Source organism: Lissotriton helveticus, chromosome 1_1 (genome assembly GCF_964261635.1).
Source record: "Lissotriton helveticus chromosome 1_1, aLisHel1.1, whole genome shotgun sequence".
NCBI lineage: Eukaryota > Metazoa > Chordata > Amphibia > Caudata > Salamandridae > Lissotriton > Lissotriton helveticus.
The window spans coordinates 1,584,874,629-1,584,890,530 of NC_136057.1; the positions used below are offsets into that span (position 1 = coordinate 1,584,874,629).

At 47.0% G+C, this 15,902-nt stretch overlaps 1 protein-coding gene across 2 annotated transcripts in view; it reads right to left on the reverse strand.

Moving 5' to 3' along the window:
• The window catches only part of SPRYD3 (SPRY domain containing 3), a 686,433-nt gene that overhangs the window by 326,363 nt on the left and 344,168 nt on the right, over positions 1–15,902 (reverse strand). For both annotated transcript variants that reach the window (XM_078687310.1, XM_078687302.1), the window contains exon 9: positions 5,081–5,200. In XM_078687310.1, coding sequence (XP_078543436.1) covers positions 5,081–5,200 — 120 coding nt within the window. The remainder of the gene's footprint in view (positions 1–5,080; positions 5,201–15,902) is intronic.

Below are 15,902 nucleotides of genomic sequence, written 5' to 3' on the forward strand. Positions count from 1 at the left end.
GTCCGTTAACTGCTAACTTAGCACATGGAAATTTGTTGACCGTGGACTTTCTATCAATCACTGATAGGTCCCGCTTCCCACCCTTCTCCAAGATGAGCCAGTCAAACTAGTCAGCGTATTTTCCCCAAACCAACTGAAACAAACACCACCAACCTGCTGTGCAAGTCACTGACTAACAAACCATAATGGGGTCACCATTGGAGGGGGGGAAGGAGGCCTGAGTGCCGGCTGTGCAACACCACCCATCTCAGAGCACGGACGTAGTGGTCTTAAAGTCAGCAGCTGACAGCAGTCAAGATGGCTATTTAAGTTGGATCTACCTGCGATTCTGTTGCCATGGGGCCGTCCATGTTTTACCCTCCCTTTGTTCTGGACAGTTCAGAAACTTTTCTCATTGTAGAGTTCGTGTAATTGTTCACGCTAGTCTTGAGGGAATCGACTCACAATCTCATGGTGCAAGTGGTCTGCAACTTGCTATGTTAGGTCCGGGCTGTGTTGTTCTTCCACATCGCTAACACAGCCATCTGCCCGATTCCTTTGCAGAGCTTGTTGTAGAGGTAAAAGGAGCTCTTTTGCAAACCGAGTCGCTTTGCGTAATGAGGAACACAAGGGGTTTATCTCTGTGATTTTTAAGTGTACTAGATAGAGCAGAGCACAGAAAATGCAGGATTGTCTTAGTTTTCGTTTCAGAGGCAGGTATTGAAGGCACACCTACTGCACCACTAAGTTCAAGTCTAGAAAGAGTGTGACTGTGTGGAGTTCATGTATCAGAGTGTTGCTTCCTTGCCAGGTGCAGTGCTGTGCCCCTATCCTTAAAATGAGCAATTGGTGGGGGTGGAGAAGGAATGGAGTGGGGATTAGCTGTCCGATCCGAGCAGCAATCTGAGGAGGGTGTCAACAAATGTTTCAAATATTGCCGACATTTGCAGATTAAAGGACCCCCCACGATCTGCAGATTATTGTGTCTGGAACGCACCTCTAGATGAACAAGTTACTGACTTTTGGTAATGTCTTATCTGGTATTGTCTATATCTAAGCAGATTCCTTACCTTAGAATTTTCCCAGGTGTCAGACTGGATCCGGAAGATTGCAACGGTCAGGTGCAGAACCCAGCCCTGTTGCTGTGACAGCCAAACCACTAGAGGGAAAGCCCGATCGGAGAACATATGCTGAAGCCCACAGGTTCTGGATACCATACTCTTAATGTTAAAACTGGAGCCATTAGGATAACTTGGGCCTGGTCTGTGCTGATCCTCTTGAAAACTCTGGACAGTAGTGGTATTGACAGAAAGGGACACAGGAAACCAGAGTTCGACTTGAGGTAAAACACTTCTCCGAGCAAGGGACCCCTTTGAAACTAAAAAGTGCTGAAGTGTAGAGATTGGGCGTTCTCATGGGTGGCTGAAAGATCGAGCCATGGTTCTCCTCATTTGCAGAAGAGACCTTGCGCACCTCGGGTGCGACTGCCATTCGTGGTTCGTTAAGTGTTGGCATCTGAGCTCATCCGCCTTGGCATTCACTGAGCCTGCCAAGCAGCTCACCACCAGGGAAATTTGTTGGTGGTCAATGCCATTTACAGAAGAGCAAGGCGTCCTGGCCACAGGGTCAATGACCCAACCACCCTGTTTGTTGCTGTACCACCTGGCGTTGGTTCGGTTCATGAGCACCCGTACCAGCCTCCCCTTGATGGACAGCAGGAAGGCTTTCAGTGCCAAACAGATGGCCCTCAGCACCAGATTGATGTGGAGCGAAGACTTCGCTGATCTCCACTTTTTACAGATGGCTGCATCAACCCAAAAGTGATGCCTCGGTCACCACTGTCAGCTCTAGATGGGGGAGGAAGAGAGGGGGTCTACCGCATCCACTTGCGCTCAGTAACCACAACTGCAGATCTATCACAATCTCCTCTAAAATCTGAATGTGGTTGGAGAGGTCCCTGTAATTCTGGTCCCACTAGGATTTAAGATCCCACTGCAGAACCTGCATATGCCACCTGACATCCTCACCCAGCAGGATGCAGAAAGCTATCAATGTCAGCAGCTTCAGAGTCATCTTCACAGAAACCCAGGACCGAGGCTGAACTGGGACCCTAACCGGAATGTCCTGGAATCTTTCCTGGGGGAAGGGCACAAAACGTAGTTGTCCAGAATGGCAACGATGAGGAGGAGTGTCTGAGAAGGAGTCCGAGGTGACTTCAGCATGTTGATAATAAACCCCTTAGTCTGGAGGTGGTTGACAAATGCCTGGGGCAAGCCCGCCTTCCACACACAACTCACCAAGGTAGGGAAAGACTGGTACGCCACCCCTACCAACTTCTGAAGGTGTGCCATCATCTCCACCATCACTTTCGTGAACACCCAAGGGGTGCTGGTGAGACCACAGGGGAGCACAGCAAAATGAAAATGCTCCTCTTCCATCATGACCCACAGGTAGCGCTGGTGGGCCGTCATGACTGGTATATGTAAATAGGCGTCTTGCAGGTCCAACACGCCCATCCAGTATCCAGGGTTGAGGGGAGACAAGGCCTGGGTCAAGGTGCGCATTCTGAATTTCTCCTTCCAGAGAAATGCATTGAGAGGGCGCAGATCTATGCAGGCTGAAGACTCCCATCCTTCTTGGGCACTAGAAAGAAGCAGGAATAACAAACACACCCTACGTCTGGCACTGCACCCTCTTAACAGTCCCTTTGGCCAAAAGGCCTCAAACTTCCTGCTGCAAAATCGAAAGATGGTCCTCAGTCAGTCACAAAGGTGCGGCACCGAAGAGAGAAAGGGCAAGGCTTGTCCCTTGTGGACAATCTATAGGACCCACCTATCCAACGTGATGGCTTGTCAGCCCAGTAAGAATCCGTGGATTCTGCCTCCCACCGGGTAGCTGTGTTCCTGCAAGGGCATGCTAGAGAGGTTTGGCAAGTGGTGTGCAACGGCAGGGAGATGGAGGAAGATGGCTGGACGGTGTGCGGACCTTGCAGCCTCTACTGCAAAACTCCTAGACTCCCTGTGGTGGGTGGATGGGCTAACTGTAAGGGATGCCTCTACCAGAGCCACAAAAGGAGCGGTGAACCTGTTGCAGGAGATAAGATGGAAAGGCCCAGGGATTAAGCAGTAGGCCTGCTTTCCTTATATCACTCAAGAGAGGAAGCTGCCATTTCCCCAAACAGGTGAGTCCCATCAAAGGGGACTGGATATTGCCAGACGTCCCAGTCAAGAGCAGCCAGCATGGCGGTGAATGGCACTGCTGATGCCTAGGGCTCGCCTGATTGTACTGACAGTGTCCAAGACACAACAAATAGGTAACTTGACAGCATAGCTGCCATCTTGAATCACCTGAGAGAGTGCAGGACAAAGGTCTTCAGGGACACCAGGAAGGACTTGTGCCACCGAATCCCAAAGGGTATGGGAGTAGCATCCCATCAAGCAGCTGAGGTTAACAGATCAGAGGGTCATGCTGGTAGATGAAGACATGTTTGAGGAAGGTTTCCACTCCCTTAGATTCGCTATCATGGGTGGGTAATGTGTTCGAATTAGATTGGTTGATGGAAGCTTGTACCACTAGGCTTTCTGGAGAGGGTTGCTAGGGAACTAGGAGTAGGGAGGTGGCGCCTGGCAATTGTCTGCTGATTGTGGGGTCAGTGCTTCGTTAATGAGCCGAAGGGACTCAGAAGACGTTTGCCCCGGTTGGAGAACATCAATCAAAACAATTTTCATCTTCAACGTGAGGGGCAACATGTCAAGTATTTAAGTTGCCCTACGCATTACCGAGACATAGGAGGTTGATTCCTCTGTGGGTGGTCCAGGAAAAAAAAAAAGACCCGTCTCTAGGGAGGTATAGAGGCCACAAAGCTCCTATAAGTCCTCGTACCAGTTTCATTTTGGTAGGGCTGAGAGAACATGTTATCTGAATTGGTCCCAAAAACTGAAAGTGTTGAAGAGTGTTACTGAACCTGTGGTAATTTAGGGGGTGTGGGCTGGGCTGAAATCGGCACCTCTGGCACATTCAGATACTACGTTGGTCGAGGTCGGACCGGTAATGAAGACAATTGGAGCAACTTCTTCAGTTGATAAAGTCGGCGTTGCAGTGCCCGGGGACAGCGTGAGTCATGGCACCAGCAGCAGAATCTAAGGCAGCTGGTGCCAAGAGCGAACTCACCGGAGGTATACCAGGAGGAAAACCGCTCTGCTTCTTAGTGCTCAAAGGTTCACCAGAGGGAGGCAGCAGGGATTCTAAGAGCTGGAGCACCACAACTACTCTATCAGATGCTGCGAGACTGGAGGACTCAGAAACTCTCTGGCTGAGCCAGAACTAGCTGTGGAATCATCTCCTAAGTCTTCACACTTCGGGAGTGAGGTCGAGAGGATTGTCACCCCCCCAAAACTCGCTCAGGTGTATGTGAGTGGCATGAGGAAGTGGAACTCTTCTTCGACGACTTACATTTCTTATACTTTATATTTCTTGTACTTATCGGATGATTTGGAGTATGAGGAAGACAGACCTTCGGAGCTCATCTGTCAACTCGGGAAACTGGATTACAGCGTGAATGTGAGACGGTCGTCTTGGCATCGTAAAGTTTCACCTTCTTTGTATATCATGCTCCTTAATGGAGTGAGAACCTCTGCATGATTCCTTTGCAAGATCAGTTTCATAGCTAAAAGTGTTATCTTTTAAAATGTGTCATAGTAGTGGGAACAAAAGCTTCAATATTGGAATATTTATGGCTTCAAAGCCCCCACAAAACAGTCTAAATAACCTTCCATAAAAAGAGTGTGAGAACTTAGTAGCGCTCCTACAGACAAAAATATTTTTGAAAAGACAAATATTCCGATCCCCAAGGCTCTCACCAACACCTGTAGATGTCAAGGTGAGAGCTGAATCTGGTTATCTTTCGCCCATGGTCTGAGAGGTCAATGCGCAGAACGCCATGGCCAAGATTCAAAGACACCATTCCCTTACAGTTATTTATATTTGTTGTGTCCACAGTACAGCCTTAACTCCGATAACTTTTTCTCAATTAATCCATTTAATTAAATACATTAAAAACATTGATATGGAAAATGAACAGCAGACCTAGATAGACCCTTACCTTCACTGTCGAGAATGTAATCCCTTGGAAACATGATGCCACATCCCATTATGTCCCCCTTGTAGCATCGAGGCCCAAATGGGTCTCCCACTCCACTGCCATGGAAGATCTTTCCATCATCTGCAACAGAAGCACGAGAAACCCCAGTTATTAAAATGAATTAAGCCTTGGGGGTCTATGGTGTCAAAGAGGAGCCAGCAAACAGGTAAATGAGTGGGCTGATGAAAATGGCATGAATGCACCGTATCATTGGAAAAATTATGAGGCAATACCCCAAGAACCTTGATGGCAGGTGCAACTGTAGAGCCACTCCGGCAAACCTACTGACGACATATCATGCCATTCTCACAAACAAGTGAAGGCTTAGCTACCTTTTAAAAGACAAAAGTGCTGTGAGCATGTAATGCCATGCTATACAGAAGGCAATGTAACTTGCTGGGAGTGTTTGCCTCAGACTTTCATAATTCCCATAAATGATAACAGACTTCATCCCTGGAGATCTGCAACACAAACCCTAAGCTACAACAAACCCACAACCTACAACAAAAAAACAACCTACTAGAGCACTCGGATCAAGTCTGGCACTGCACTCTCCAATTACCATGTTGAGAAAGTCCAGCATCAACCAGATCGCCTTTAAGGCACCGAAAGCCAAGCCTTGGAATACTTTCCAGATACATATCATAAAATTATATATCAATCTAGAATTCCCAAAAGCTTTAAAGAACTGGCTCACACAGTCTGTTCCCTGAACTGCACCATCATTCACAGATCACCTTCCACTCTGTACACCAGCAATAGGAAAATAAGTTACTTACCTGTAGCTACGGTTATCCAGTATTGGTATCCTTCATTGATTCACATGCCTGAATCATTCCCAGTTGTCGAGATGGGAGTCCTACCGTATAATAATCAAGCAATATTCAAATAATGCCATAGGCTATAATGGCCCTGAGCCATATCCATCTATCTATCTAATAAATATACATATATATATATATATATATATATATATACACACACACATATATATATATATATATATATATATATATATATATATATATATATATATATATATATATTACCTACTGGCGGTCGCCAGTAGGTATATATAGTTAGGATTTTTTCTCTATGGGATTTTTGAAAATTCTATGTCTAATAACTTTGGCGTTTGTGGACGGAATTGGCTGAAATTGTCAGGAAAATGGCACATTTTGTTTCTGAGCAGCCCTTGAAAATTTTGGGGGGGTTCGTCAAGGGGGGGCCGAGAAAAAAGGGGGGTCCCAAAACGTGTTTTTAACATTGAGTTTTCCATAGGGCGGTTGGCCTCACTTAGCCCGAACGGCTGAATGGATTTGCACGAAACTTGGCAAAATTGTAGGGACTGGTAGCCCGATGTGCCTTTGCTAGGTCTCAATATATGTGCTCCAGTGGATTTTGAGAAATTAACGTTCAAAAAAAGATATACATCTGTAACAGCGGACCGGGCAGCGCTCCGGTTCGCGGACTTTTCGCGGTACGGAGCTTTGTGAAGCGAAGCTGATTGGTTCTCCGGCGTCTGTAAACATTGCAAACAGTCCGTAGCGGCCGCCATCTTGTCTCTCGGTAGGATCGAGAGACAAGAGGAGGCCAAAGCGAAGGGGCAAATGGCCATAAGGGGGCATAGTAGATCCTCCTTGACCTCTTAGGTTTGATGTGGAGGTTTTAAAAGGGCCCCGCGGGGCAAAAAAAAAAATAATAATAATAATCGAACGGCTGAATGGATTTGCACGAAACTTGGCAAAATTGTAGGGACTGGTAGCTCGATGTGCCTTTGCTAGGTCTCAATATATGTGCTTCAGTGGATTTTGAGAAATTAACGTTCAAAAACAAGATATATATCTGTAACAGCGCTCCGCTTCGCGGAGATAAAATTATATCTGTATTACCTAGCTGTTGCTAACACCAGTTAGCGACGGCTAGTAGGAGATAGCGACCATCTTGGGCCCCACTTTGCATGGGAGTGATATTTATCACTAATGACATGCAAAGTGGGCATGCCAAGATGTTAGCGACTGGAAACAGTCGCTAACATCGCTATCTCCTATTATCAACTTTTGGAAATATTCGCGATAAGCGCGAATATCTCCAAAAGCTAGCACCTGCCCTGAGCAGTTCTTAGCCATGTTATCCAATGGGAGGTGGATAACATGGCTAAGAGCATTAGCTCGGTAATGCATGAATATCGCTGAGTTTTCAGCGATATTAATGCATTGCGGTTGTTTTTTATCGTATTTGCGATAAACCTTGATAATAGCAAGGTTTATCTGCGATAATTTCTGACGATGCTTAGCGGTAAAAAAATCGTTGCTAAGCATCGTTAGGGATAAATATCGGTTAACTTTGGTAATATGCCCCAACGTCTGTTAACGTTCGATTCGAAGGAAATCAGGAAGTGTTGAAAAACATTGTCTGCGCCATCTTGTCTTTTTTCAAATGGCACACTTTTGTCGTGCACGGTAGTAATTTTAGATGCCTTGACCAGACCCACTCTGTGCACGCTGTCGATCCGTAGCATGGCTCCCCACCCTCGCAAGCATCTCCCCCAGGCAGTGGTCACCCCCGCTCTCTGTCTTATGCATGGGTAATAAACCTCCCCCCATCTGCGCTGCTCTTCCCTGAGAATCACACCCTGTGCCCACCCGACACCTCCCTTTCGCCCTATTCACTACCGCACCCTCTGACACTCCTTTTCCTCTGTGTCCGATTGTCCAGGCCGGTCCTAGGGTATCAGCTAGCCCTGCAGATGTAGTTTATGGCCCCAGCTGTAAAGAATCACCCCTCTTCAAAGGAGTTATAGTAGATCAAGGCCCACACTCGATGAGATCCGTCACAGCAGACGCGTTCCTATTATCTGAAAACCATCCTGTATTGTGATTGGGGAGGGGACCGAGCCTGAAGCGGAAGATTCCAGGGATGACTCTTTGTACATCAAAGTTTTTACAATTATGTGTCACATTAAAAATATATAGCACTCCGACAAAGTAGTAAGATTATAAAACTTTAATAACTTATAAATATATACAAGAAAACAAAAACAGTAATAACATATAAACATTTTTAGGGAAAAACAACGAAGTAGCGGTCGGCTGTGCGAATAGTCCCAACGCAGCACAACGTCCAGATTTCTGGCGTGGGGCGTCGCGGGGGGTGGGTCATCAGTAGCAAACTGTTGTGCGAATAGTTACAAGGCAGCAGAACGATGGCACCAAGGTGATGTCCAGTAAGTTGCCGCACTGGTTTTGGTATCCTACAATGCTGCTCCGAATAACGGCGTGGGGCGCCCCGGGTGAGGCGGCGTGAACGGGCCTCTCCAGGTGGAGTCTCATCTGTTGTAGTGGGGCGCCCCTTTACCGTTTCAGTTGCCATTCCGTCCGTTTTTGGTCCACTGTGTCAAAAGCCGCAATTCAGCTGAGTTGCGCCCACTCTTGCGGTGCAGCGATAGGCGGCTGTCACAGGACTCTCAAAATGGCGGCAGGCTGTTTCCTTTTTGGGCCTGGTCCACTGAAATGGCCCTGGGACACCTTGGAAATCGGACGCTTGTCTGCTAGGTCTTGGACCCCATTCTCGAAAGCGTCCCCTCCGCCTTGAGGATTCATCAAAAGTTTTGGGGGCCCCCGACTCCTGTAGGCTTCTGGTGGGGAGCGGCTGCCATGATTGCTCGCGGAATGACCACGACGGAGCTACGAGATGGTGGTGCTCTCATGCTGACGCCAGCTTCAGTCTGAAACATCCAGAAACAAGGTGGGGCTTTCATCGTTTGGGAAAAAAAAAAAGTTTTCATCCAATGAAAAGTGTTGTTTTTAGGTCATATGATCAAGCCTTCCATCATTAGGAAACCAAAAGTAAAATGAACCAATGAAAAGTTTTATAAACAAGTCACATGACCTGTTATGCGGCATAGGGTATAAAATGCGGAGAAAATACGTTGGCACGTGAGGCGGCGTCAGTAGCGGACCGATGTGCGAATAGGCCGAAGGCAACACAACGCGCCAAGATCCGGATGGCACCGAGGTGGTGTCCAGCACGTTGCAGCACTGGTGTGGCCATCCTACAATGCTGAAAGTCGGCGTTGGGCGCCCCGTTGGCCTGTGAGTTTGCGTCAGTAGCGGACCGATGTGCGAATAGGCCGAAGGCAGCACAACGCGCCAAGATCCGGATGGCACCGAGGTGGTGTCTAGTAAGTTGCCGCACTGGTGTGGCCATCCTACAATGTTGAAAGTCGGCGTGGGGCGCCCCGTTGGCCTGTGAGATGGCGTCAGTAGCGGACCGATGTGCGAATGGGGCCAAAGGCAGCGCAACAATATTTTCGGAATAGAAGACACCACAAGGCGCTGAGATGGCAAGATCCGGATGGCACCGAGGTGGTGTCTAGCAAGTTTTGGCACTGGTGTGGCCATCCTACAATGGTAAAAGTCGGCGTGGGGCGCCCTGTTGGCCTGTGAGATGGTGTCAGTAGCGGACTGATGTGCGAATGGGGCCAAAGGCAGCGCAACAATATTTTCTGACTGACACCACAAGGCGCTGAGATGCCAAGATCCGGATGGCACCGAGGTGATGTCTAGGAAGTTGCTGTACTGGTGGGGCCATCCTACAATGGTAAAAGTCGGCGTGGGGCGCCCTGTTGGCCTGTGAGATGGTGTCAGTTGCGGACCGATGTGCGAATGGGGCCAAAGGCAGCGCAACAATATTTTCTGTATGGAAGATACCACTAGGCGTTGAGATGCCAAGATCCGGATGGCACCGAGGTGATGTCTAGCAAGTTGCTGTACTGGTGTGGTCATCCTACAATGCTGAAACTCGGCGTGGGGCGCCCCATTAGTCTGTGAGATGGCGTCAGTAGCGGACCGATGTGCGAATAGGCCGAAGGCAGCACAACGCGCCAAGATCCGGATGTCACCGTGGTGGTTTCATAGTTGAGAGGCACTTCATCTGCAGTGGGGCGCCGAGATCCGGATGGCACCGAGGTGATGTCTAGCAAGTTGCTGTACTGGTGTGGTCATCCTACAATGCTGAAACTCGGCGTGGGGCGCCCCATTAGCCTGTGAGATGGCGTCAGTAGCGGACCGATGTGCGAATAGGCCGAAGGCAGCACAACGCGCCAAGATCCGGATGTCACCGTGGTGGTTTCATAGTTGAGAGGCACTTCATCTGCAGTGGGGCGCCGAGATCCGGATGGCACCGAGGTGATGTCTAGCAAGTTGCTGTACTGGTATGGTCATCCTACAATGCTGAAACTCGGCGTGGGGCGCCCCATTAGCCTGTGAGATGGCGTCAGTAGCGGACCGATGTGCGAATGGGGCCAAAGGCAGCGCAACAATGTTTTCTGAATAGAAGACACCACAAGGCGCTGAGATTCGGTTACCACCGAGGTGATGTGTAGCAAGTTGCCGCACTGGTGTGGCCATCCTACAATACTGCTCCGAATAACGGCGTGGGGTGCCCGAAGGGGGGGGGGGCGGCGTGAACGGGCCTTCCTAGGTGGAGGCTCGTCTGCTGTAGTGGGGTGCCCCTTTACCGTTTCAGTTGCCATTCAGCTGAGTTTCGGCTGCTCTTGATGCTACAGCGACAGGCGGCTGCAACAGGACTCTCAAAATGGCGGCCTGTTCTTTGGATTTGGGCCTGGTCCACTAAAATGGCCCTGGGACACCTTAGAACTCGGACGCTCGATTTTTTTTTCCTTTCCTGTACATGCAAAAAAAGGTAAATGCCCGGTACGTTACACGCTTCATCTGCCACGATGAACTCTCCAGAGGAACCGAAAAAAAATATAGTTATGGTAACTATACCATGCATCGTCATATGGAGAGGTGGCACCAATTAATTATAGTGCTGCATAAAAGAGAGATTTGGAGGAGAACCCCTGACCTGCTAGTACATTCATCAAAGAAGTGGCACTGACAGCATCAGAGGCAAGGGAAACGGTCCCAAATATTTAGAAGAACTTTGGAAAGATTAAAATGACATGTTTAGATTGTGGCAAATTAATTTCATGTGGACAGATGAGTGTTACTCTAATAAATACAGCATATGAACATCATCATAGTCGATGGTTGGTAGAGACATTTTGACTATATCCTGGACCTGCCCGTCCTCGCCCAAAATGGCGCCGGAATAAATGGGACTCGTAACTCCTTGTTGTGTACTGGTTGCAGAACCTTGAAATCACGAGATACGTATGCAGTTTTGAAGCACATGGCGGGCGGGGACGAGAATTGATTGAATATTTCGACATCCCTATTGATATTAAGTTCTGATGTGTTATTGATTACTGTACTATTGAAAGTTCGAATTAACGTCACCCATGGTACTTGCCCGCAAATGTATATCTAGATAATTTTATTGTAACTGGCCCTGTCGTATTTTAATTATAAAATGTACGTCCACCGATTCCGTAACTGTTAGACACCTTAGTTCTTGCAACCTAATGGCCCGCCCGTTACGTTCCTCTACAGTGTAAATGTCTACTCATCATATACGATTACAGTTTGCTCCGTGGCCGGCCCACGTGGTTATAGGCTCGTATTTGTATAATGAAATTTTCACAATAAAGGTTTTTAAAAGAAAACATGGTAGTAGTATATACATTGGTAAAGTTTTTAATAATAGTCACTGTTTTAGAATCATTAAAAGGCAAGTGAAATAAAGCAGACCAATTACATGAAGGGTAAAAGGTATAATACGAAGGAACGCAGTAAAGATAAATGGTCAAGGGCTGTTGTGTTTTCTATTCCTGCAACATAAAGTGATCGATAAGAATCTCATATTCAGGCGTATCGGCGACTAAGACAGCAGGTCGACCCTCTTTTGCTCAACGGCTCCGTCATGGGACGAAGAAACGCTCTTTTTCTCGAAAAAAGAATATATTTTACTTGCAGGACAGTTGTAAATTTTCCGGGAAAGTACATTAGCCTGGAACATTATAACATATATTTAAGAAAAAATAATGTTCGGAAGTAATAAAAAGCGTAATTTTTAGGTCATATGACCAAGCCTTTCATCATTAGAATAAGAAAAGTAAAATGAACCAATGAAAAGTTTTATTAACAAGTCACATGACTTGTTATGCTTACGTTACGCGCTGCGCGCCCCGGATGACTTCCGGATGCGCTAACGCGGCGCGTCATATGACGCATTACGCGACAACGCAGGTCCAGAATATAGTCAAAATGTCTCCACCAACCAGCGGTCGGAACACAACCCCTTTCAGCAGGCTAAATAGTTCTGTTAAATGACAACAGAAGGGACAGGCAACAAGAACCATTAGTCAAAGAGGGGAGGGCTAGTTCTTCTCTACCGGGTTACATTGGGGCGCTACCGGAACTGATCGAATTGGTAGTCTACAGTGTTTCTGGATGTTTCAGACTGAAGCTGGGGTTAGCATGAGAGCAGCACCATTGCGTAGGTCCGTCGTGGCCATTCCGCAACCAATCATGGCAGCCGCTCTTTATCGTTATTTTGGGCGGGGTGGGTGGCGGAGCCGAGCTGTTTTGCAGCCATCATTGTGTGGAGTTCAGTTCATTTCACTAGTTTTGTATTTGTCATGAGGGGTTGTTCCTAATGTTTCTATTTTAGCGAGGTCAAAAAGAGATCCCATTAGTGGCCTACTGATTTTGCTCGATTCCTTTTATTTTTACACGATTTTTCGTTATCTGCAAAGACTAAACAGAGTATTGCGACTCTGTGTTTGTTTGTAAATAGAGAATGAACCAAAGAGAACCAATTCTAAAACAGTAAATACTTGGATAACAATCAATCAAATGGAGAGAGAAGCAGGCACGACGTATTACAACGGGGGCAAAGGCCTGCGTTAACTACCCTTCACTATGTGCAAAGAGAGAGTACTCCTAATAGAAATGAGGGGGGGGGGGCACCATTCAAAGCAGATCAGTGTGCATAAACACGAAAATGTTTTCACTTACCACGTACTTGACATTCGACAGCTTATGATATTTGCTATTAAAAAACCATTGAAATTCACTGAAAAAACCATAGGTTATAGACCATATATAGTTAGGAATTAGCATTTACAAAACCTTGAAAATTCACTGAAAAAACCATAGGTTATAGACCATATATAGTTAGGAATTAGCATTTAAAAAACCTTATTTTACTCACACAAAACCATTGAAATTCCATATATAGTTAGTTGCACTAACTATATATCGCGCACCCGCAATCCACTGCTGATGATGTCACATATTACATCATTCATGACATGGTCAGTGACATCACTGATGACATCACTGATGACATCTCAAATGACATCACTGATGACATCACTGATGACATCTCATTTGACATCAATGACCACATCACTGATGATATCATTCATGTGACAATACAATGCATCTCCTCACATTTTAATATAACCTCTGTTTCACCCAGTGTTAAATACAGAGTATAATTTTTGAAACCATTGACACACCAATACTAGTTACTACATACGCACTCACTGATTCCTACGTCTACACACACATTCACTCATTCACCCATACAATCATTCATACATACAATCACTCATCTTTACAACACTATCATATGCACTCATACACCTATACAGACACTCACACTCTGCCACTCATCCATGGAGTTACTCACACACCTAGTCAGTCCTGTAAAGAATCAATCACACTTCCATTTTCTAATCTACACAGTTAAACATAGAGTACATTACATTTTCAAACATATACTAACACATACTTACTCTCTTATAGAATCACTGATACAAGTACACATTGATCTGTACAGAGTCACACACCTCCCAGCCAGCCATACACACACTCAGTCTCCCATACAAATACTTGTGCAACCAATCAATAACCCACATAGCTACTTATATAGCTACTGATCAACACATGCAGCAGCTTGCACAACAACAGACATACTGATGCACACTTTCAGACAGTTTAGTCACTAACCCGTGCATTTAGTAAGACGCATTTAATCACACTCATACAGTCAATCACGCACCTACTAAAACCTTCATTCAGACACTTATACATCCACTCATTCTTCAATATGTAAAACATATTTAAACTTTACAGAAACACATAATCACTGGATGTTGTCATCAGTGATGTCACTGACCATGTCATGAATGATGTAATATGTGACATCATCAGCAGTGGATTGCGGGTGCGCGATATATAGTTAGTGCAACTAACTATATATGGAATTTCAATGGTTTTGTGTGAGTGAAATAAGGTTTTCTAAATGCTAATTCCTAACTATATATGGTCTATAACCTATGGTTTTTTCAGTGAATATATATATATATATATATATATATATATATATATATATATATATATATATATATATAATAATTCTAGTATTTGCAACCACCATAAAAACAAAAGACTCTTTCCAAGAGCTAGAAATCAATCACGGAATTTGTCAATCAATCACGGAATTTGTAGAGCGCACTACTTACCCGCGAGGGTCTCAAGGCGCTGGGGAAGACAAAAAAGGGAAGAAAAAAAGGGAAGGAAAGGGGGGTGGGTGTGCTACTGGTCGAACAGCCAGGTCTTGAGTAGCCTCCTGAAGATCAGCAGGTCTTGGGTCTGTCGTAGGGTGAGTGGAAGGGTGTTCCAGGTCTTGGCGGCGAGGTGGGAGAAGATCTGCCGCCTGCGGTGGTTCTTCGGATGCGGGGGCGGTGGCGAGGGAGAGGTCGGCGGAGCGGAGCTAGCGGTTGGAGACGTAGAAGAAGAGCAGTCTGTTGAGGTAGGCTGTGCCGGTCTTGTGTGCGTGGATGAGGAGTTTAAAGGAGATTCTCGTGACGACGGGGAGCCAGTGCAGGTTTCTCAGGTGGGGGGTGATGTGGCAGTGGCGTGGTACGTTGAGCATCAGGCGTGCCGAGGCGTTTTGAATGCGTTGCAGTCGCTTGCTGAGCTTGGCCAGGGCTCCCACGTAGAGGGCATTTCCATAGTCGAGTCTGCTACCGACGAGGGCCTGGGTGACTGATCCTCTTGTATCGGTCGGGATCCACCTGCAGATCTTGTGGAGCATGCGGAGGGTGATGAAGCAGGAGGAGGAGACTGCGTTGACTTGCTTGGCCATGGAGAGCGTTGAGTCCAGGTTGTGTGCGTGGTCGGTGGGTGTCGGGGCTGCCCCCAGTGTCGTAGGCCACCAGGAGTCGTCCCGGCCTGAAGGGTTGGAGCCGAGGATGAGGACCTCCGTCTTGTCCGTGTTCAGCTTTAGTCAGCTGCTCTTCATCCAATCGGCGACGGCCTTCATTCCTTCGTGAAGGTTGGATTTGGCGGTGAGGGTGTCCTTGGTGAGGGAGAGGATCAGTTGAGTGTCATCGGCTTAGATTATGTTGAGGTTGTGCTGTCGGGTGATGCGTGCGAGCGGGGCCATGTAGATGTTGAACAGTGTCAGACGGAGGGATGATCCCTGGGGTATGCCGCAGATCTCGGAGGCTTCGGATTGGAACTGGGGGAGGCAGACGCTCTGCCTTCTGCCAGAGAGTAAGGAGGTGGTCCATTCCAGGGCCTTGTCTCGGATCCCTGCGAAAGAGTTTTACCTTAATGGAAAAGATGGCGAAGGACTGCCTGGCCCATCACTGCATCTAGCGTAGATTCCAGGCAATAGTGCTGCCTGAAGGTATGAGTAGTACTCCAGGTGGCAGCACGACAGATCTTCTTTAACGCTACCCTGGAGAAGAGGGGTAGCTGAAGTTGCAACCGCTCTGCTAGAGTGAGCCTTTGCTATCCTTCTTAAAGGTTTGTTGGCTTTGATATGACAGAACTGGATCGCAGCCGATATCCATCTTGCG